Below are 21697 nucleotides of genomic sequence, written 5' to 3'. Positions count from 1 at the left end.
TTCTATAGAAGCATTAAACTATAGGGGATTAGAAATGTGGATTATAAAACAAATATGTTTGTAATCCTGTGACAATGGCCACAATAAAAAAAAAAAAAAGAAGTGTATCCTGCTGATTCAATGGGGCGACCAAGTAAAATTCCAAGTTCAAGTGCTTTCAAAAGAAATAAAGAGCAAACCTGTGCATGCACCACAATACACTCTCTGAATGTTTTCCTTGTTTCATTTGTTGCCTTAATAGATGAGTGACAGCCGCGTAACATAAAGGAATGAAAAGGAGGGAGGGGGGGATGTGGAGACAAAGAAAACAAGGCGGACATCAAAGGTTACAATAAAGGTAGAGGAGGAGAGTGCCTTGTCATTATTTGGAAGGAGCGATCAAGAGGAGGCTGAATGCGAGCGGAAAGGGACGGCTGAGTGTTTTGGTCCAGTCTTTTAGATCATTAACGTGTAGCTCTGAGTTTCATTAGTCCTGCCAAACCTCCGCTTTGTGGTTCTCCAAAGGCCTGTCTTTTAGACCTCCGCCCGGCCAACAATGCTGCGTGACCTTCGGCGGGGGGGGGGGGACCATTACACAAACCTGTCCTTCATTTCCCTCTGCTCCTCTCTTGTCAGACTAACAGACGTCTGTACGAGGGCAGCTCCTGAAAGCCCTTCACATTTCAAAAGTGCTACACCCCGAGAGCCCTGGCAGCCACCTTTTGTGTTGAGGGGAGGGGGCGTGGAGACGGAGGGGGGGGGGGGGGAATAAAATAAAAATCTGTACAGGAAGTAGAATGAAAAGCCGTAATGGTGCTTCAGCTTAGAGAGGAGGGGAGGGCGAGAAGTGGGGACGGGGGTGTCGCTGAATCAATTCATACAAACATGCAGCTACAAAACAATAAAAAGTTAAAATATCCTCATCCTGAACAGACAATTCACTTGTGCTCCACTGCCATTATTTCCCAGCAGCCACCACTCTTAAAAATAAGCCGCACTTGTGGACTGTAGAACAGGTGTGGCCGGACCGAGACGGCGGGCGATGATCGCTGTTGACCAAACGGTCACATCGCGCTGTCACTCAAGGGCCGAGGGGCCCTGAACTGTCAACCCCCAGACGGTGAAGACGAGTTAGTGTGAAACGTGTTGGAGATCACGTCCCGGCAGAAGATGATACGTGAAGAGACGGCCCTGATGTCACACTCAGGCAGTTTGTAATGTGCATGTGACGGTGGGTCGCAGACAGCGTGAGGAGCAGGACGAGGGGAGACGGCGACATTGATCAAGTGAAAATGTCCACGCAGTGAAAAGTATTGTCGGAGAACAGCTGGACTGTAAACCGTCACATGCTGTAGAATAGAAACACACACGGGAAGGAAAGTTTTTGATCTTCCCAGAATCCCAGTTTCATGATGCAGACGAAATCTGGATGTCTTCTGTTTTTATCTTGTCTTTGTTTTCGTTAAAGTTCAAATAAATAAATGAGAAACAGTAATACATAGAAATATGATCATAATTCTTCAGTGGTCACAGTTCAAGCTCCATATTTTCTTCTTCTTCTGTGTTTTATTTGAAGTGTTGATCCATCAGAAGATATAAAAACCATCTCAGTGAAGTTTTACATCTCCTCTCTCAGGCTTCTCTCTGCAGTTCTAGTAACAACAGGTCGGTGAGCCAATCAGAAGAGAGGAGGCTCTGAGCCTCTCTTCTGATTGGCTGACTGTTTTCTGAGTGATCCAATAAAAATCTAGCAGATTTCAGATAAAAACACTCAGAGAAACCAAATCTTGCAAGGTTTGGATGGTGGGTCCAGGTGGGCGGGGCTTGGTGACTGCTTTGTTGTGACATCACAAAGTTCCAGAAGTCCTGACGGCTGGTTTTAAGGCTCAGTTTCTGAATACAGGCTGTGTGCATTTCTCTGTGGACTGAGGCTTTGATACTTTCACAGTATTAATATAGAAGCTAGAGCTGATCTATAATCACACTACACATGGACAGAGACCGTTACACTGGAGGAGCTTTAAATCGCAATAACTACAAAGAAAACTTAAAAAAGTTTAAAAGGTGGTAGTTAAACTGAAAAAGACGTGTTATTAAAAGTGCATGAATGGACTGCTGGGGCCAGATGTGTAAATGATGCAAACAAACCAAAAACTAGTTCCTGCACATAAACGGATTTACTTACTTACATTATTCTGTTATTTTATTTTCCAATCTACACACTTTAAAATTAAATATAATTTAAAACTTTATTTGAATCACTTTTATGTTAACTAATTCGTTTTCATTTCATGTTTTATCGTGGACAAATTGAATATGAGTGGTTTACTCTAATCGAATGATGACACCACTGCTGATGATCAGTGCAGCTGTGTGAGTGACAGCAGCGGGTAATAAAAACACTTGTGTGAAAGTGCATTTCTTTGCTGTTATTTTCATAAACAGAGTGGCGGCGCAGACGTATGCAAACGACTGATCAAGGGCGTGTCTGCATCCACCTATGGCTAAAGTGTGGTGGTGGTGGTGGTGGAGGAGATCGGGCCTGTGCGTGTGTCCACAGTTTCACCAACACTGTCATGAACAAAACAGAATCATGCGAATGGAAAGAGTGTGTGTGCATGTTTTTGGATTCACACATTATTACCACTACTAGTGTTGGAGCTTTGGTTTCATCTCTTTAAATCACCTGCTGCTTCAGATGTTACCAAGGGAGTGTGATCTATGATCATCTAAAAAAGAAAACAGGTAGACAGTAAGCAGAGAGGGAAAGGCTGAGCGAGGCTGCTGCAAAGTGAAAGAGAGAGAGCGAGGTAGACGGATGAGAAGCGGCTGGCGGACACATAGCTTTAGACGGAGGCTATGATTTGATTAATGAGCGGGGCGTGATGTGCCCAGGCACTGATACATGACATCCCCATGGAAAGAAGATCCATCAATGCAAATCCAGCTCTGTCGCTGTCGTCCGGATAAAAAAACTCTGACCCCGCCAAAAAGTCACACTGTCATCTGACCCTCATCTCTCTTTCTCGCTTAATCCGACCATCCATCCAGCTCTCCTCCGTCCGTCCCTCCGTCCCTGTCTCAACAGCATTTGCATTCTCTTCTCGCATTAAGCCTCTCTCTCTATCCTTCGCTTTATTCCTCTCTCCTCAGCCACCCTGTGTCACGCTATCTCATGTTTCTCTCCCCTCTCTTAATACCCAATTTGCATCCAATACAAGCAGGCGGCTTCCAGCGAGGAGCCGACGTGCGAAAGGACAAGCTCTGAAGACCGTGTGTGTCCACACAAACACTGAGATGTCCTCTCTGGCAGAACAATTCAAATAAGACGCCGTCCACACGCTTGTGTGTGTCTGTGTGTGTCTGTGTGTGTCTGTGTGGGGGGGGGCAGGTGACACGCTGAGCGATGCTCTGGGAGAGAGAAGTGACCTTGGACCTGAGGAAGATACTGCGACTGTGAGACGGAGAGGTAGAAAGAGAGAGAAGGAGGTAAAGAACAGAAGACAGGAAGAAAAAGGAAAGTGATGATGTCCCATCAGGGGAAACTTTTATGGTTTTGTCCGGGCTTTGTTCTTGGATTGAAGGGAAGATTATTTTTGCTGACTTCCTGTTTTCATGGCCAAAAAGATAAAAAGCTCTTTCTGAACGTTGATGCCAATAGTTGTAGAAGGTAATAAAAGCTTTGCACCAGCTGATCAATGTGAACCCGACTCTTGTCAGGGAGCAGAAGCTTTGCATCATTGATCGTAATCAAACTCATGTCAGGGATGAACGGCTGCAAGGTTTCAAACCAACGCAAAAATACACGCAAAAAAAATAAGTCTGAACTCAATCACAAAGAGTGTAAAACTAGATGAGCGTTGATTTGATTTATTCCAACAATCTGACGCAGAGATTTCAGAAATGCGATGAAGGTCTCGTGACTGAAAGCTCGACTGTGTTTTTCAATACTTCTCTATGAGTTTACGACTGCAGAAGCTCTTTAGTGAAATAATTCTTCAAGTATAATGTTTATATTTGACAGGTCAAAACTTCACACATTAAAAACTGACCAGACGTGTCTGTAGCATCAGCAACCACAAAACACTCATTTCATTTTGAAGTGAAAGAGCATTACCTAAGAAGAAATGTTTGTAATGAATAAGTTCACTTCAGCATTATATTTCCATGGTCATCCAGTTTTATAATATTCATCTGTTAGAAACTGATCCGTTCAGTTGGAGCTTGTTTGTGTTTTTTGCTTGTGTTATTTATTACAATAATTGATTTCTAAGTTTCAGCCGGTGCTGAGTGAGACGGTATAAACACTGTCAGAGCCGTGACAGTGTCTCGTCTCAGCCAGGACTCCCTTTTCATGTCAGCGGACTTCCTGCTTAAATAAAAGTGAACCCTCACGGTTTTACAGTGTGGACATCCAAACACCCCGTAAACACACTCCACAGTTCTCCTGCAGCTCGACCCAAACTGGTTCTGACCGAGGAACAACGACACAACAGACACCTGCGATGGAACGACAGAGACGCGTCACTCCGACGGCGCGACAGACGTTCGCAGCTTATTCTATTTTACTGACTAATGCACTTTATTTTGATTTGTCTGATGTTTTTAAAGCAAAATGTTATTTCATTTTTATATAAATATAAAACTGCATAATGACTATTAAATGAAATCTAAATCTAAAAAAGAAACGTTTATAAATCAGATATTTCCTGGTTTGAATCCGGGAACATGAGCAGATATATTCTAGTTATATCAAATATGCTTTTTGTGTTATTACACGTTATTATTCCTCAAACTGAGGCAACACAGAGTTTTGTTTTTGTATTGGTGCTGGAACACAGGTCATCTGACGACGGACCAATATCGGTAAAGCAGTATCAGTCTGTCCTCACTTCCTACCATTCATTCCTTGATAGTCCAAGTTTCCCAGACATGTTAAAGGAGGGAGGGATTAAAGTAGGGGAGAGGAGAAAGAAGGAAGGGGAGGGAGGGAGAGCGAGAAGGAGAGGGAGGACTGTAGTCTTTCTTTGCAGGAGGAGAAAGCTGCTCTGCCATCCCAGATCCCTGAAGTATCATTATTAAAACACTCACTTCCACAGGACGAGGAGAGAGAGGGTGAGAGAAGAAAACAGGAGGGAGGAGAAGAGAGAGAAAAGAGAGATGGACAGCGGGGAGGGCTAAAAAGGGTCGAACACAAAGGGGAAAAAAAAAAAAAAAAAAGAAGGAGCGGGGATCCCCCACCGGACAGAGTAAAAACAAATTAAAAGAGCCCTTATAAAACACAGATGCTGCAAAGAAAATAAACTTCACAAGATTTACTGTTGCAAAGGAATCGGAAGACTGGTGGAAAAGCCATCAGCTCTTTTTTTTTTTCCTCCTTCCTCCTTCCTTTTTTCTTTCTCTCTCAGGTAACGTTGTGGCAGGGGGATCTACCCCCCCCCTCCTCATCCCCCCCCCCACCACCACCACCAACCACCCCTCTTTTCTTCTTTGTACAGCGATCCTGCTCTTCTGCTATTTTCAGTCGGAGTTAAGAGTCGAGGTCAGGCCGGCCTGTGTGAAAATGGCTTCCTGCCCGGTCCCCCACTCCCAAATCTACGGCTAACAGGGAGCTTTTATTAACAGCCCTATTTGGGAACATTTTTTGAAACATTTTGCGTTTACGATTTTATTGATGTTTTCTTTTGGGGGGGTAAAAAAAAAAAAAAAAAAAAAAAAGACTCCTGACAACAGCCAAACAAAATTCCCAGGACATGATTTTTCTAATTTCGTCATAAAACTTTTAGCGAGTTAAAAAAAGATTGGAGATGTTGGTGTGTAACGCGCTGTATATGGCCAACAACCTCAGAGCAGTGTGTGTTGTAATGAGGAGGAAAAAACAGCAGCCAAGAGAGAGAGAGAGAGAGAGAGAGAGAGAGAGAGAGAGAGAGAGAACACTGCAGCAATACAGAAGCAGAACATGTCTACATGCAGAAACACACACAACATGCACGAATCCGACAAACAAGTAAACATAATCATGAGAAAACAGAACGAGTGCAAACATGGAAACACACGTACACACACGCACACGCACACGCACACACACACACACACACACACACACACCACCCTGAAATCAGATCTACAAGTTTACAGCATGTCAGTATTTACAAGGCTTCATCAGACAGGACTGAGTCGCCAGCAAGAAGAAGCTGGGAGGGAGGGACCACTGGATCAGATGACACCCACACTCCAACCATATGTGTGTGTGTGTGTGTGTGTACAAGTGTGTGTGTGTGTAGCCATCATCTGATTTGGGTCAAGGAGCTAGTACCTCACAGTAAAGAGGGACGGGTTATGGCCAATGATTGGATGTTTGGGAAAGCAAGAGGGGGTGGGGGGGGGTAGAGGAGGGTGAAATGAGAGAGAGAGAGGAGAGAGTGTGTGTGTGTGTGTGTGATAGAGAGAGAGAGAGAGAGAGAGAGAGAGAGAGAGAGAGAGAGAGGGGTGGGTTGTACACAGATGCACATACACAGTGAACACATTTCCAAACCAATTTAGAGAGAGAGCGAGCGAGCGAGCGAGCTGCAGACAGACAGGAGGCATCAGATGGTTTTTCTGTTGTTTTCTCTCATTTTCCCAACATGTCTGCAGACGTTTCACATCGCAAAATAACCCTGATATATTATACACATGAAAGATCGGACTGAAAGTGACGCATCAGTTAGAAAACATGATCATTTTTTTTTAAAGTGGATGATGAGAGAAGAAACATCCCAGAATGTGAGAAACAGAACGTGAAGATGAAGAAGTTCAATTCTATTTTACACGATAAAAAAATAACATTAACTCTTCTTCCCTTTTACATGTGAGCTCAGAAATGTTTTAGTTTTTCTAATGTGGGTGAAATTTGTGAGAGACTGAATGATACAGGATTATATTATTATTTATCATTTTTTGATAAAAAACGGAGAATAAATTCTTCTTTATTTAAGGGCTTTTTTCAGGCCCACTGTGTTTTTAAGGTGGAAAATCATATTTAAATTACACCACAGGAGCCAAAAACTCCTCACTCTGATTAGAGACACGTTTATTTATTTTAGCCGCATCTGTTAAAACATAATTAATAAGAGAAATTCTGATAATAAAGAATCTGCTCAGGCTCACCTGGGTATGAAAATCAGAGCAGTGTGTGTGTGTTATTGTTTTGAATTATTTCATGTGGCAACCAGATGTCAAAGAATAACACATTAAACGTGGCAACGAAATAAAATAAAAAAAAATCTGCAATTAATATCTAGACCTGCGGGTTGTCACGTAAATGTGAATGAGTCAGATGATGTTTTTAACGAAGATACGGACGATGACAAAAACAAAACGTCACCGCAACAAAACAGGAGGAATGAGCTGTGAGATGCATGTGAGAAATATTTACAACAACACCGATAATTTAGGCTTTTGTTTTAAATCTCAATTAGAAGTGAAGCCAAGTCAGTGTGTGTGACTCCAAAGAAGAGAAGAGTGTGTGTGAGGCTGAAGGAGAAGACGTCTCCCGGGCCGAGAGAGAGAGAGAGAGAGAGAGAGAGAGAGAGAGAGAGAGCGGCTGCATCTGAACGCTTCTCCTCTTATAACCCACGAAACAATAAGAGAGGCAGAGAGGAGATAATGGTGTGTGTGTGTGTGTGTGTGTGTGTGTGTGTGTGTGTGTGTGTGTGTGTTCTCCGTCTTTCTTCAGCCACTGGATGAAAATCATTAGAAACGTTCAGCGTCTCCTTCAGGATCTTAACACGAGATCCTGCTCTTTTCTTTTCTTTAATAATTTTCTTTAATAAGACTTTTAGTTTCTTAATTATTTTATCACAGCAGCTCTGTCTGCCTCCTTCCTTCTGCATCCACACACACACACACACACACACAAACACACACAACCCTATAGATCTAATTTGATGCCTCCATTTAAAGAAAGGCCCTGATCTAATGCTGATTGATTGACAGCAGGGTTACACTCGGCTCTGTGCGAGGGGCCGGTAACAACAGGCGAGGCCCCGGCGCTTTGATCCCAGTTTAGCCGGCACAGTTTTGACAGCGTCCCAGTCTAAATAAACGGCGCGTCAAAGACACTTAGACGTGATGCGAGTAAACAGGAAATCTCAGAGTAAAGATGGACACAGTTTCTTCTCAGGAGCGGAGATGTTTCTTCGTCCACGACGTCACTTCACGCTCAGATAATCTCACCAACACAAAACGACATTTACTCTTGGATTAATTAATATTACATAAAAATATTTTAAGATGATCTCAACTTTCTATAAACAGTAATTTGTCTTTGGTTAAATATGAATGATTCACACACACACACACACACCCTGCCTGCAGCCAGCAACATGTAGGAGGAATTAAAACCTGAGGAGTGACATACCTGTATTAAAACACTGTAAATGTGCAGACGTGTGTGTGTGTGCGACAGAGATGGTGTAAGATAAACACTGTTTAAGGATTAAAGCTGCAGCAACACAAACAATACGAGTGAAATGAGACAAAAAAAGAAAAGTATAAAGAAGAGCCACACGCGGCTCAGGACAAAGGCGGGGATGTAAAACCCATTGATTGTGTGACAATGGGAGGCTTTGGCTTTTCAGAGTGTGCACTTTTCACATGGCAGGCAATAAGCTGAAAGCCACAAGTGCGTCTGTGTGTAATGGCGAGCCAGCTTTATTTCTTTATCTCTACCTTACAATTTTGCAAATCAAATAATGATGAGTGCAGCGGCGAGCACCCGGTGTTAAGAGGGTTTAGTGGTTGTGGAGATTGAGTTATTAGGGTTCACATAAAAAAATAAAAATAAAAAAAAAAAAAGGAGGGAAAAAAAAAAGGGACAGAGGTCTCTGATGGAGCCCGACTCCCAGCCAAGATACATATTCCTTGCAGTGTGTATTTTTGGTTGCTTTAAAAGCCCTGAAAGTACAGGGGAAGGCTAATTTTCAGGGTAAACAGCTTGTTCGATTGCAGTGTGGTTTTTTGCGCTGAGCTCTCCATTTACCGACTCGAGCCGGGCCGGGCTCCGGCTCCTCTGCCGACCACAGGGAGAGGAGGAGGAGGAGGAGGAAGAAGAAGAAGAAGAAGAAGAAGCCTGCAACAAACACCAGCCGCTAACGCTAGCTTACCTTTAATGGCACATGACTGTTAAATCAAATGTACTGAGTAATGTACAGACCCTAATCCTCTTCTCTATATGGCAGGTTGAGGGGGGAAAAAAAATGCTTTTAAAAGAACATCTGCTCCTTTTAGAAAAGCTATTTCCTACTTCCTGTTGACGAGTAATTATAAGGTGAAATAAGAGTTTGAATTTGAATATGATGCTGGATTCTGTGCGTCCAACAACACACATGAATTATGAGAACAATTACTGCTCTGGATTAAATAAAAAAAAAGGAGGAATTGTCTCAGTTTAAAAACATGCAAATGTTTTCACTTCCTCCACTATCTTCTAACCACCTTTACAAAAAGGAAAGAAAATACTCGAAGGACACAGAAGAACAGAAACTTTTCAAACTGCCACTTTAAAAAAAAAAAAACGAGCTCCAAACGAGGGACGAGGCCTGCGAGTTGTTTTAGCTGGAGGAAGTGACCATTCATAAAAAAAAAGAAAAAAGCAGGAGAAATTACCCCGCTCTTTCTCTGTTGTTAGATTTGTATCAAGGCAAAACCTTCGCACAACTCAAGCTTTACAAGCCCTTTCCTCTCTCTCTCTCTCTCTCTCTCTGTGTGTGTGTGTGTGTGTGTGTGTGTGTGTCTCTGTGGAGTTTGGACCGGCTGCTCTGCTCCTCCCTCTGCACACTGCTGGGAATCCTGACCACACAGCACCACATGGAGGACGACGGCGGTACTAAAGCTCTAATACACACGACCTACTGTCCATTTACTCTCTCTCCGCTTTATGAAGGATTTCCTCACTCATGATCTTTATTATTACACTTGAACCTAAAACATCTCGTGTTCAGAAAGAATAAACAAATAGAGGAGTGCATTAATACTGCATCGTGTTTCATTAATCCTCTGACTGTCGCTGTTTATTTGTAGAGAAGCACAACACCACGTCTTACATGTGTACTCAGACACATGTAAGACGTAGCACCGGGTCAGAGAGAGAGGAGGCGCTGATACTGTTGGTCCCTGTGTAAGCCGGATCACCCGGGGACCCCCAGGGGTTCCTGAGGAGGCTCCTGGGGGCCCCCCGTTTCCATCCATAAGTAACACAAAGACAGAATGTGTGAATATTTCGGTCGTGGGTTTCAAACACGGCCTGTAATAAAAGCAAAACTGTTTCTGAGACGAGGGTCCGTGGGCTGGTTTGTGTCAGTGTCCTCGGTGTGAAAAGGCTGGAGAACCGCTGCTCTGTGTGTTCTGTGGTTTTCATTTCATGGAGACAACAGTGTGAACACCATCAGAGCTTTGTTTGTTTTATTTTAATACAGTCTGCCTCGACGTGGTGAAGTGTGTGATCTGGATTTATTTATTTAACCTTAAATCTGCTGCTACCTGCTCATCTGTGACGCTGCGCATGTCTTTAAAGGATCTGTCCGAGCGGGGTGTGAGGCGTGCGACTCGGTTCAGGGACCTACATGAAGCTAGTGGCGACAGAGTAACGAGGTCAGAGCAACAACAATGGGACACAGAAGTAAAAAAAGAAAAAGTAAAATGAAAGAGCAAAGTTAAAATTAAAAACCACGGTGCACATGTGGGCCTGGTGGTTTTACGAACGCTGGATGGCTCGGCCTCAGGCTGGACACTAATCCGCGGCAGACAGCTCATCATGATGACTGAAGTCTGGACAAGTCATCTATCTCGCCGCCTCGTGCTGTTTACACCATTTGTGAAAGGAACATGGTAACCCGCTCTGCTGAATCCATCCTCTATCTGCGTGAAGCCGAGGTTTCAACGTCCTCGCCTGTAACTGTTTAACTTACAGTAACTATACTGTCAGAGACAGGGTCACGCCGAGGCCGTGTACATACGTGTCACACGCCAGCAGTTATGAGGTAATTTTTCCTTGGCATCGACCTCCGCGCGGCGTTGGTGTTTTTCACCACAGCACGATGACTGACGAAAAGAAGTGCGGGGGGGGGGTTGGGGAGCGCCGTGGGAGGAGGGGAGGCGAGATAAAACAAAAGTCCAAAACCCAAATAAGCAAGCCGTCAGCCTCTAATAGCAGAGAGGAAGTGTCCCTTTATCAACAAGTGAATTAACAGTTTCCCGTCACACCTTGTTTTCTGCCTCCCCCTCTCTCTCTGAACCAGCGCCAGGGCCCAGATGGCCCCGCGATCGGACCACCAGGGTTTCTGCTCGGTGAGGAAACAAATCTGTTGCACTGACTAATAGCCTTGTGTTGATGTTGCACGGTGTGGGAAGTGTACGACCAGCGCTGTGTATACACACAAAAGGCACCCATGCATGTTGAAAAACGCCATATGTGACAGTCGTTGCCGGGCGTCAGACTTCGAGAAACAAAAAACTGACCTGAAATCAGTCAAATAAAAAGCTTGGTCTCCGACTGCAGCGCCAGAGGGCGAAGACATCTGGACCCGGGTCAAGTGAAAAATCAAAGATGGTTTTTTAGATTATTGTGATCAAGTTGTTTTTGGAGCACTTTAAACCTGTTTGCACTGCACGCTGCTGCGTTATACAGCGCCGCGGTCGCATCTGAAAAACATCTGAATAATAAAACTCCTCGGTGGCGGCCATATGCCTGCTATAGCCTCAATAACCTCTGCCCTGTGCAGAGAAACTGCACTCACTAATCTAGCCTTGTATGCACTGGGCCGCAGACAAGCCGCATTTTACAGTGTGGGACGTTCACATTATGGGTCATCACCTCAAATGACAATACATTGATCACACGGAGGGGGGAGAAAAAAAAAGAAGAAGGAGAAGAAGGAGGAGGAGGGGAGAGAAAATGTACTGTATACAGGGACGTAAATAGCCATCCCAGATTTTAACAGTGACAAGAAGACGGCCAATTGCAGCCTCTATTTTTAGGCGGGCCGGCGGCCTGGGCTGGCAGCTTTGAGGAGGATGTGTACTTTTCTACAGTTCCTTCCCAAAAATCAATGCTGTCCTCGCTGGCGACAATCACAGAGCAGCTGTTGTGGCTAGGTGGCCCGGCCCCAGCTCGCCTCACCCTGCCGCTCTCTGCCAGCCTGGAGAAAAACCGCCTGCGCTGCCCAAAATTCACACCCTACTCGCAAAAACAGACGGAAGTCAAAACACAAAAGCAAATGTGACTCAAGTTGCGTTCGCATCCGGGGAAAAAGAAACGACACAAATTATGGAGTTTTTTTATCAACGCCGGTGGCAGCCGCAGCGCTGGAGGGGCGGTGGATGTCTAAATTTACATGTGGCAGGATGCGCTGGAGCCAATTTATCTTCCAAATAACAGACACCAGGAGACCTACATGACCTTACCCCTCTGCTGAACTGTAAATGACCCGCTGTGTTGTGTGCTCCTCGGTGCTGCCGCAGCAGATAAATATACGGCTGCTGCTCTCCAGGGTGAGGACCGTCTTGTTGTGTCTGACAAGTTGAATTTATTACTGAATATATAAACTGTGTAGTTCATAATGTGCAGGGAGAACATTAAAAATGAGCTACAAAAAACAGCAACTGAAATAAAGTCTTAAATATGTTTCTGAAGATATTCAATTCTACTTTTCTGATGAGAAACAAATCTGAAAACTACGTGGAAACTAAATGGCTTCACTTACTTAAAATAATCTTCACACTGGAAAAAAAAACAAGTAATTCATGATCTAATAAACTTTCTAAACTTTAACTGTGCATTTTCTCCCCATGTGAAAAAGATACAGTCACATTAACTGATAAATAATATCGTCATGGTGACGGAGAGATCTGCGGATGTAAAGAGCTCAGAGAAGCTGTTGCGTCACTGACTGAGGTCTGATCTCAGGTCAGACACGACGTGTTACACCTCAAGCTGAGAGGCGAGCTGAGTGTTTGTGTGTGTGTGTGTGTGTGTGTGTGTGTGTGTGTGTGTGTGTGGGGGGGGGTAAAAGGTGCAGGTGTTTTCAGAAACACAGACGTATCTCACTTTACAGAACAAGGGCGGGTCAGTGTAACATACTGAACTTTAAAATTGCCACACATGATAATAAACACGAGGCTGTAACACTATAAGTGCACAACATGCGAGCCGCGCCTCGCAGCTGACGGAGTCGGGGACTTGGTGTTTTTATCAGGACGTGAGGCCGTGTGCGTCTGGTGCGGATTAACACCTCGATAAAAGCGGTGTGAAACCTGACTTCAATTTCCTGTGGACTCTGTCACACACTGTCAAATATCAAGAGCTACGAAAACCTTCAATTTGCTCCCGAGGACTCGAGCGTAATCTTAGATTTTTAACCATTAAAAACACGACGTGTGTTTGGAGATGGTTTATCTTCTCAGATCCGCACGGACGCACGCGCACTCACAGAGGTATCACTGCGAGGACTAATTGTTGACAGGTGGCCCTAATGCTCCCCTTTGAAACTAAAGTGTGATTTACGACCGCGCTCCCAGAGACCCCGGCTTTCAGCGCTGCTACTACAAACTTATCTCTCCCCCCCCCACCTCCCTCCTTTATTCCCCCTTGTTCTATCTCTCCTTCGTTTTTCTCAATTGCACCTCATTACTTTGCTCGCTCACTTTCACCTCCTACGCCACTTTGATGTTGCTGTCCCTCTCTGTCTCTCATCGCAGCAGAGCGGTGACGCTCCGGAGTCAGACGTCCTTTTAATGTTTGATGGCCTCTTTTTCACAGTGCGGAGGAATGTGTGCGTGTGTGTGTGAGTGTGTGTGTGAGTGAGTGTGTATTTTGTTGTAGGGGTTACAGAAGGGTTCGGGTCTAGACAAGGAGGACGGGAAGGAGAGAGGAAGTACGGGTGCCATCTTTGAAGAGAGAGAGAGAGAGAGTGTGTGTGTGTGTGTGTGTGTGTGTGTGTGTGTGTATGGGGCTGGGGGTGCATTGCGATATCTGGGGCAGGCAAATAAGAATATGACCCGACCCTGACCTGACCCCCACCGTCCCGGCAATAACCTAAAACTCCAGACTGAACGAAATATGAAAATAGCACTGGACGATAAGCAACAAAAATCATGTTCATCAATCATATCGAGCCCGTCCCTCCTCTGATGATGGTCTAATGCGAGAAGAGATATTAACAGGAAGTGAAGATAAAAAGGAACAAAAGATGACGCTCAGCGTGGAGCATTCTGGGGGGGGTGGGGGGGGTGTCTTTAACACTACGGTAGACATCTTTCCTCCTCTTTGGGTAGAAACCTACGCAGCACCAAATGTGGTTTTGGAAACTGGTCTGAACGCGAGCAAAGGTGCACTTAAAATAGATCTTCTGTGGAATATATCGCACAGCTGCCGCCACGATATTCATTTTACGAGTCAGTGACTTTCCACGACACTCCCATGTCCTAAAACTGTTATTTCATCCTGAATTGTTGCAGCATTTTGAAAAGGGTCAGAGATCTGGTTTCCCCCCTCCACTACAAGCCACAAACCACCTTGTGCAATGAGCGTATGAAAGAAGCTCTGAAGTATATTCTACTATATTATGTAAAATTACCCACTGATCAATTCCCGGTCATTCGCTTCTCTGAAGTGTTTATCAGGCGCTCGACCGACCTCGGCCCCCGGCTGCAGTAAACCTATCAAAGCTCAGGGGTGTTCCTGGAAACCCGTGATTAATGAGAACCGTGATATTTTACACTGAGTAACACCTCTGGGGTCAAGCAGTGCAGCTGACACAAAGTGTGTGTTTATCAGTGTGTATCTGTGTCAGCTAGGGACACACAGACAGAGTGTGTGTGTGTGTGTGTGTGTGTGTGTGTGTGTGTGTGAGCTGCCTGCAACGGTGTTTGACAAACAAGGGAGACAAGGTTGTGGCAGAGAGATCAGAGTCCCTGGAAAACAGCTACTGACATGACCAGTCACTGGAAACACACACACACACACACACACACACACACACTTGGTAATTTCTAGCATTTAGCAACTGCTAGGGGGCTTTAGCGAAGGGGGTGTGGTGGTGGTGGTGGGGGGGGGGGTCACATGGTTGACACATATAGACGCAGCAGCATTAACCAGTGATTGTCATGTTAAAGTTGAATTGAAATACCTGTTTGTTGCATGTTAGCGCTCACTAAGCTAAACTCCCTCAGGCTGAACGATCAATCTATATCCAGAATAAAATCTAAATCACCTGCAGCTGTCTGAACGTTTTCTGACATTTTATTTCTGACATTTTATGGACACACTTGCTTCCCTCCCTCCCTCCCAGCTCCTCACCGTGCAGTGGAGACCCCGAGGGGCTGCTGGACAGGCCTGGTATGGGACTACAGCGGCCCCCGATGCCTCCTCCTCCGCCCAGGATGCAACCGCCTCCTCCTATGACTCCTCCTCCTGCTCCTCCTAAGGCGGCCGCCCTGTTCAGCTCCTGCTCGATCTCCTCCAGGCCGGCGCTCTTTTGAAAGCGGGACATCCGGTTGACGACCCGCGGGGACATGTGGGTGCGGGCGCAAGGCGCGCCGCCGTAAGGGTTGATGGGAAAGACGTGGGTGGTGCCGCGCAGGGTGCTGATCGCCACCCAGCGACTGTCTTGGCTGAAACACATGTCCTGGACCTGGACAGAGACAGAACAGGGTCAGAGGTCAGGGAACAGATGAGCATGTGTGCAGCATGTTTAAACTTTAGTGTTTTCATCCCAAAAAAAACAAAAATAAAATCAACAAAAATACAAAGACACAAGAGCAGATTGACTGTGGCTGTTGCACCAGTTTTACAGGCACTTTTGTTTTTATCAAAAAGATGCCTCACTTTGCATTTCTTTACAAAGTCTTTTACCTTTGTCTTTAATGCATAATAATTTATAATATGTAGAGACTGCAGACACGTCGGCAGAGGTTCATTATGTGTTCCACTGGATTTACTATGGTCACATGATCTGACCTGGTATGGTCCAGTTAAGCTGCTTGTTGAGTCACACCTACAAAGTGACAGCTGGCTGGATTTCAGATGACGACTCACAGGTAACTACCGCACTCTTCTCTGTTTCTACCAGACAGTGACTATTGACGAGTTTTGTTTGTGTTTTAATAATCAGTATAAAAATGATGAACATCTGGAAGGTGGGAGGCAGACAGGTTCTTCTGGAATGATAACATGTGAATTAGGTCTCAGTGTTCAGCCTGAGACACGTTCACATCCTCTCAGGAATCTGTTCCTGGTTTGGTTTTGGTCCAGTCCACGAGTAAACCTCACTACACGGATGTGTTGAAAACAGGCCCAGTCTTTTTTCTGTATTATTTTCTTCACCACTCAACATAAAGAAATATGCACAGTGGGAATAAACAGCGTCAGACTCCAGTCTGCCAGGAACATTAGCGCGACCAGGGTGAAGTGTTTATCGCACGGATAAACACATCGTTCTGAGCGCGCGACCGAAAGTCGACCGGCGCGAGATGATTGGACAACAGCTTTTGGCAAAGGTGGCGACGTGATACGAGCTTGTTTGGTGGTAAAACAGAAGACTCAGAAAACTAAAGAGCTGCTGGCGTCCTTTGTTAGTCCCCCTTACTCAAACAGTGACTGACTCTCAGCGAGCAGACACTTGAGGAGATAGCATCTCCCTGGGCATGTTAGACATGCAGGAAACCAGACAGATAGGCTGCAAGAGACAACACAAGCAGAGGACAGCGGGAAAAAGAAAATGAAAAAGGACAAAGGAGTGAGGTGACAGACTGATGAGGTGATAGTGTGCTGAAACAGCATTCATCTTTCGACATTAAAACAAAACAAAAAAAAGCTGGAGAAAGTGGACGACAGGACTGGAGGAGAATGAAAGGAAAAGGTCCAGGAGAAAGTTAAGAGGAGGAATGTCTAAGTCTTTAGTCAGCCAGTCAGAGAGACAGCTCTGGACCTGCAGGCCTTTCTAATCTTTTGCCAGGTCAGACTAGGTAATTGCCCCCAGCAATGACAGTTAATGGGGTATCCTCCGCATACCAGACGGTTACTTTACTTCACAAAGATGGGTGAAAGAGGAGGCCTGACCTCTGCTGGGGCTGATTAGAGATGCCTCAGAGATGAGAAAGGGCTACTTTGTGTGTTTCGTAAATTGGTCATAATAAGACCTGTCAGAGCTCCAACTGTAAACGGGCGCCTGGACTTTAGTGTCAAATCCATTTTATGGAGGGGGACGGGTAGGGGTGGCGGTGGGGTGGGGGGGTGGGGGGTTATTACCTGAAGGGTGGCTGTGATTGTACAGTCATAGTGCGACAACCGCATGCCACATTATCAAATAGTTGTCAAATGTTATCTTAAAGAGCTGGAATGTAACTGCGCTCAGTCACGTGCATGTGTCGTTACAGAGGCAGCACATTCCTGAGAGGCCGCAGAGCTGCTCCCTCCCTCCCTCCCTCAGCACAGAGGGTTTGATGACAGTCGAGGGGGGGGGGGGGTTGTTTAAGGCCTCTGACTTTCTCTTTTCTTTATAAATAAGTGACACTGGTTCAGGGAGATTAGGGGCAGCTCTGATCACCTGAGAGGAAACGCCGTAAAGAAACGACAGGAATGTGACGAAGACGGACAGAGAGACACAAGACTGAAGACACACGAGCAAACATCAGTCACAGCTCTGATGCTTCAAAATGGCCGAAATTAAAAACCAATAAATGTGGTCGAACTTTGGATAAGACTAATTTTGACTGATGAAACACCCTTATATAACACTTCATTGGTTGTACATACTAACACTATTAATTGAATCTATTCACTTGCATCATTTGATCTGTTAGAATGAGAAACAGTAGCAGTGGTAACGGTGGGCAGAGGGACAGCATGGCGGCTTTAAGGACGTACCCACGCTTTCAAATTCTGTGGAAACACTCAATGTACTAATACTACTAAAAACACTAATTTAGTCATGAGGAATTGACCAATATGTGTTTAACAGGCCAAAGTCAATATTTACAGGCCTTAAGGAGCCAAGAGCTCATGTTTTGCACCAATAAAATGTTTTATTGGCCATTTTTTGGCCAAAAAGGTTCAATTTTAATACTGAAATGAAATGTTTTAACATGGAAATGAATCTGGTTTTTGAATAAAATCAAACTGCACTACGATGGAGACCAGGTTACTCTGAGAAACCAGGTGTTTTAGGGCTCAGCAGTCAGATTTCTAGTTAACCCAGACATTACTTTAGAACCACTGCTTGTGTTTTTGAAGCTTCTCCCTGATAGATTTTTTTTTTTGTCAGAGCTTTCAGACAGACAGCTCCGTGAGAGGATCTGTTTTTTTAATTTTACAAAAATGTGGAAACCCACTTGTCAGTTGTCGACATAATGAGTCGATTAATTTATTTGGAATATGAAGATGTAACGATCCTCCCCTCTCTGCTGTCACAGAGGTCTTCTCCCTGAGGTCTTTGTCCTGTATTTGTAAAAAGCCCATTAAAAACTCATTTCCTGTATAAATGGCCAAGAAATCAGCTTCTTCTCCGGGAGGAGGGCAAGCGAGGGAAATCGGGTTTCTCACATACCCCGCGCTTGATTGTTGAAAATGGGTTTTCTCGTGAACAGCGATATGATTGGCCTTCATAAACCCCTGTTACTGGAATCACAGCTGATGGTGCAGTTTAGCAGTGCCATCCTCGTAACCCCTGGGACTGGTGCTCGCCCCTCACGGCTGTTATCAGCTGCGGGTCTGTTTACCTGGCCTCAGGTCACTGACAGCCAGCCGCATGTTTGGCCACCGGAGACAGATAAGGCGTCTCTCCACCCACCTCACCAAAGACTTTATCACGCTCTAGTGTGTGTCCGAGAGTGTGTGTGTGCGCGCTGTGTGTGTGAGTGTGTGGTGATAACCTCTGGCCCTAGCGCTAGGCTAAGGCCAGCGCTCACTGTTTACAACGGGCTGGATCAAAGCAGGCTCAGTGTGCAGCCGGTCAGCGGACCTGCCGTTCGGTCATACATTAACCACAGGCAGGCTGTGAGGGTGTGGGTGTGCCAGTCAATAATCCTGAACCGAACAAGGCCTGAAGTACTTTTGTTGAGTAAGCACTTCTAACCTGTACCACAGAGTTTCTGCGTGTCACAGTTGGGAACACACAGGGAGGTTCAAAGAGAGAATTATATTATACATTATAGAAATATCTGCATTTATGAACAATAAACCTTTTTAATCTACGAATTCTTTCAACAAATTAGTCTGTGTTTCCCTCCTCGTCTAAATACGTCCCCCGTTAAATAAGGGTTAGATGTATTGTGTATGTATGGTGTGGCCAAGACATGTTACATGGGTAAGATGGTTCAAGTGGGCTGCGTGAGTTGCGTGGGTTGCGTGAGTTGCGTGGGTTTGCGTGGGTTGGGTGGGTTTGCGTGGCTTTGCGTGAGTTGCGTGGGTTTGCGTGAGTTGTGCGAGTTGCGTGAGTTGTGTGGGTTTACGTGAGTTGCGTGAGTTGCGTGGGTTTGCGTGAGTTGCGTGAGTTGCATGGGTTTACGTGAGTTGCGTGGGTTTGCGTGAGTTGCGTGGGTTTGCGTGAGTTTGCGTGGGTTTGCGTGGGTTTGCGTGAGTTGTGTGAGTTGCGTGGGTTTGCGTGGGTTTGCGTGGGTTTGCGTGAGTTGCGTGGGTTTGCGTGAGTTGCGTGGGTTTTTCGTGAGTTGCGTGGGTTTGCGTGAGTTGCGTGGGTTTGCGTGAGTTGCGTGGGTTTGCGTGGGTTTGCGTGGGTTTGCGGGGGTTTGCGTGAGTTGCGTGGGTTGCGTGGGTTTGCGTGGGTTGCATGGGTTTGCGTGAGTTTGCGTGGGTTTGCGTGAGTTGCGTGGGTTTGCGTGAGTTGCGTGGGTTTGCGTGAGTTGCGTGGGTTTTTCGTGAGTTGCGTGGGTTTGCGTGAGTTGCGTGGGTTTGCGTGAGTTGCGTGGGTTTGCGTGGGTTTGCGTGGGTTGCGTGGGTTTGCGTGGGTTGCATGGGTTTGCGTGAGTTTGCGTGGGTTTGCGTGAGTTGCGTGGGTTTGCGTGAGTTGCGTGGGTTTGCGTGGCTCGGTTGATCGTGTGGGAGGTTGCAGTTGGTTTACAGCTTTAACCTTCCAATCAGTTCTACTGAGTTTCTACGATTGTGTTAGAAGCGGCAACTAGCAGAGCGCAGTGTCATGAGCACATCTAGAACTACTTTAAAACAAACAGAGGCAGCATCTTTATAATGGGCATCATATTGTAACACAGCACAACAAACTCTCCAACATGTTCCCCTAAAACACCACGACTCTGGTGGGAAGCAGAAAACAGTGGGTGGTTTAGAAGATTGCAACATGTGACATTTGTTCTTTCATGTTTTTGTGAACCAGTGGTTGAATGTTTTACTTAACTTGTCATGGCTAATTTCTCCCACCACTTGTTTCTGTTTCTAAATGTGTATGTAGTTTGGAAGGAGATGAATCCAGTCAATTGGACAGCTGAGAGGAGGATCGCTGGATCTTCTACACAGTCTACCAACTATGAACAGTTTTTCTGTGATTTCTAAGTAGGTTTACTGACATTCATTTGCAACGGACATTGGAGATAACTGTATCCCCAAAAACTGTTCGTCACAATTAATCTAAAATCGTGTGTATCGTGTTTGTGTGATCGGATTTGACAGTTACGACTCGATTTCCTCCATGAAAATCTGATGGGACGTCAACTTTATAACTGTTGTGTGTATGTGTGTGTGTGTGTGTGTGTGTGTGTGTGTTTCAGACCTTGGCCTCAGTTTCCCCACGATGCAGGGTGTACAGATGGTGAACAGCGCTCTGTGACGACGCCCATGGGTGGGTGAGGATCTGGAAGACGTGAAAGTCGTGGCCCAGAGTGTCGGCAGTCACCAGCAGCATTCCTACAATGAAGATACAGACGGTCATCAGCACTCCGAGTCATCACGCTAACAACTGCTACTGCACATGTGGTCCATTGTGGTCACTGTTTTAATGTGTTTTATGTGCTTTCTCGTGAATGTGTTATTTTCTTGACTTCTGTTCTTCATGCTTTGGTTTTTGTCAGCAGTACCTAGTACATACTGTCTGTATTAAAACATTTTAATCCTCCTCTGCATGCTGATTTTTCTATTTTAGTCACTGCATTTTTATTATTATCACAGTGTGACATCTGGCTGAATAAGCTGAACAAACAAATAGATGAACAGTACAACTAGACAACAGCTGCAACGACCACAGTCAATAGACTGAAAAATGAGTTTTCAATTCGCCTCGATTGACTTCATTGGCTCTTAACGACATCATCAGGGTCGTCTTAAATTGGGCTTGGAAACTACAAATTTATAACAGAAAATTGAGTAGAGTTAGAAAGGTAGGCATTCAACAGGTAGTAATGAAAGATGCTCTTGAGTTGCATTATGGGAAATGAAGGACTGAGTGGTTTCAGAGCTTGACGTTAAGATTTGTCAGCCTCTGATGATCGAGTGAGTCCCTTAACTTAAAGCTCCATGTTTCTTCTTCTGTGTTTTATTTGAAGTGTTGATCCATCAGAAGATATAAAAACCATCTCAGTGTAGTTTCACATCTCCTCTCTCAGGCTTCTCTCTGCAGCTCTAGTAACAACAGGTCAGTGAGCCAATCAGAAGAGAGGAGGCTCTGAGCCTCTCTTCTGATTGGCTGACTGTTTTCTGAGTGATCCAATAAAAATA

The 21697-nt window shown here is 45.2% G+C and overlaps 1 protein-coding gene and 1 long non-coding RNA gene across 3 annotated transcripts in view; one reads left to right on the top strand and one right to left on the bottom strand.

Moving 5' to 3' along the window:
- Nucleotides 1-21697, bottom strand: part of bcas3 (BCAS3, microtubule associated cell migration factor) — a 344121-nt gene that overhangs the window by 264260 nt on the left and 58164 nt on the right. For both annotated transcript variants that reach the window (XM_022751363.1, XM_022751364.1), the window contains exons 13-14: nt 20757-20890; nt 15317-15650 (exon numbers count right to left, since the gene is read on the bottom strand). In XM_022751363.1, the coding sequence (XP_022607084.1) occupies nt 15317-15650; nt 20757-20890 (468 nt within the window). The remainder of the gene's footprint in view (nt 1-15316; nt 15651-20756; nt 20891-21697) is intronic.
- LOC111226295 lies at nt 16037-20834 on the top strand. Its single transcript, XR_002665296.1, has 3 exons — nt 16037-16056; nt 20439-20539; nt 20755-20834. It is a non-coding gene; the product is annotated as an uncharacterized LOC111226295 (long non-coding RNA).

Source organism: Seriola dumerili, unplaced genomic scaffold (assembly GCF_002260705.1).
Source record: "Seriola dumerili isolate Sdu_G_001 unplaced genomic scaffold, Sdu_1.0 BDQW01000153.1, whole genome shotgun sequence".
Classification (NCBI taxonomy): domain Eukaryota; kingdom Metazoa; phylum Chordata; class Actinopteri; order Carangiformes; family Carangidae; genus Seriola; species Seriola dumerili.
Note: the sequence above shows the minus strand (reverse complement) of the source record. Positions and strands in the feature narration are given on the sequence as shown.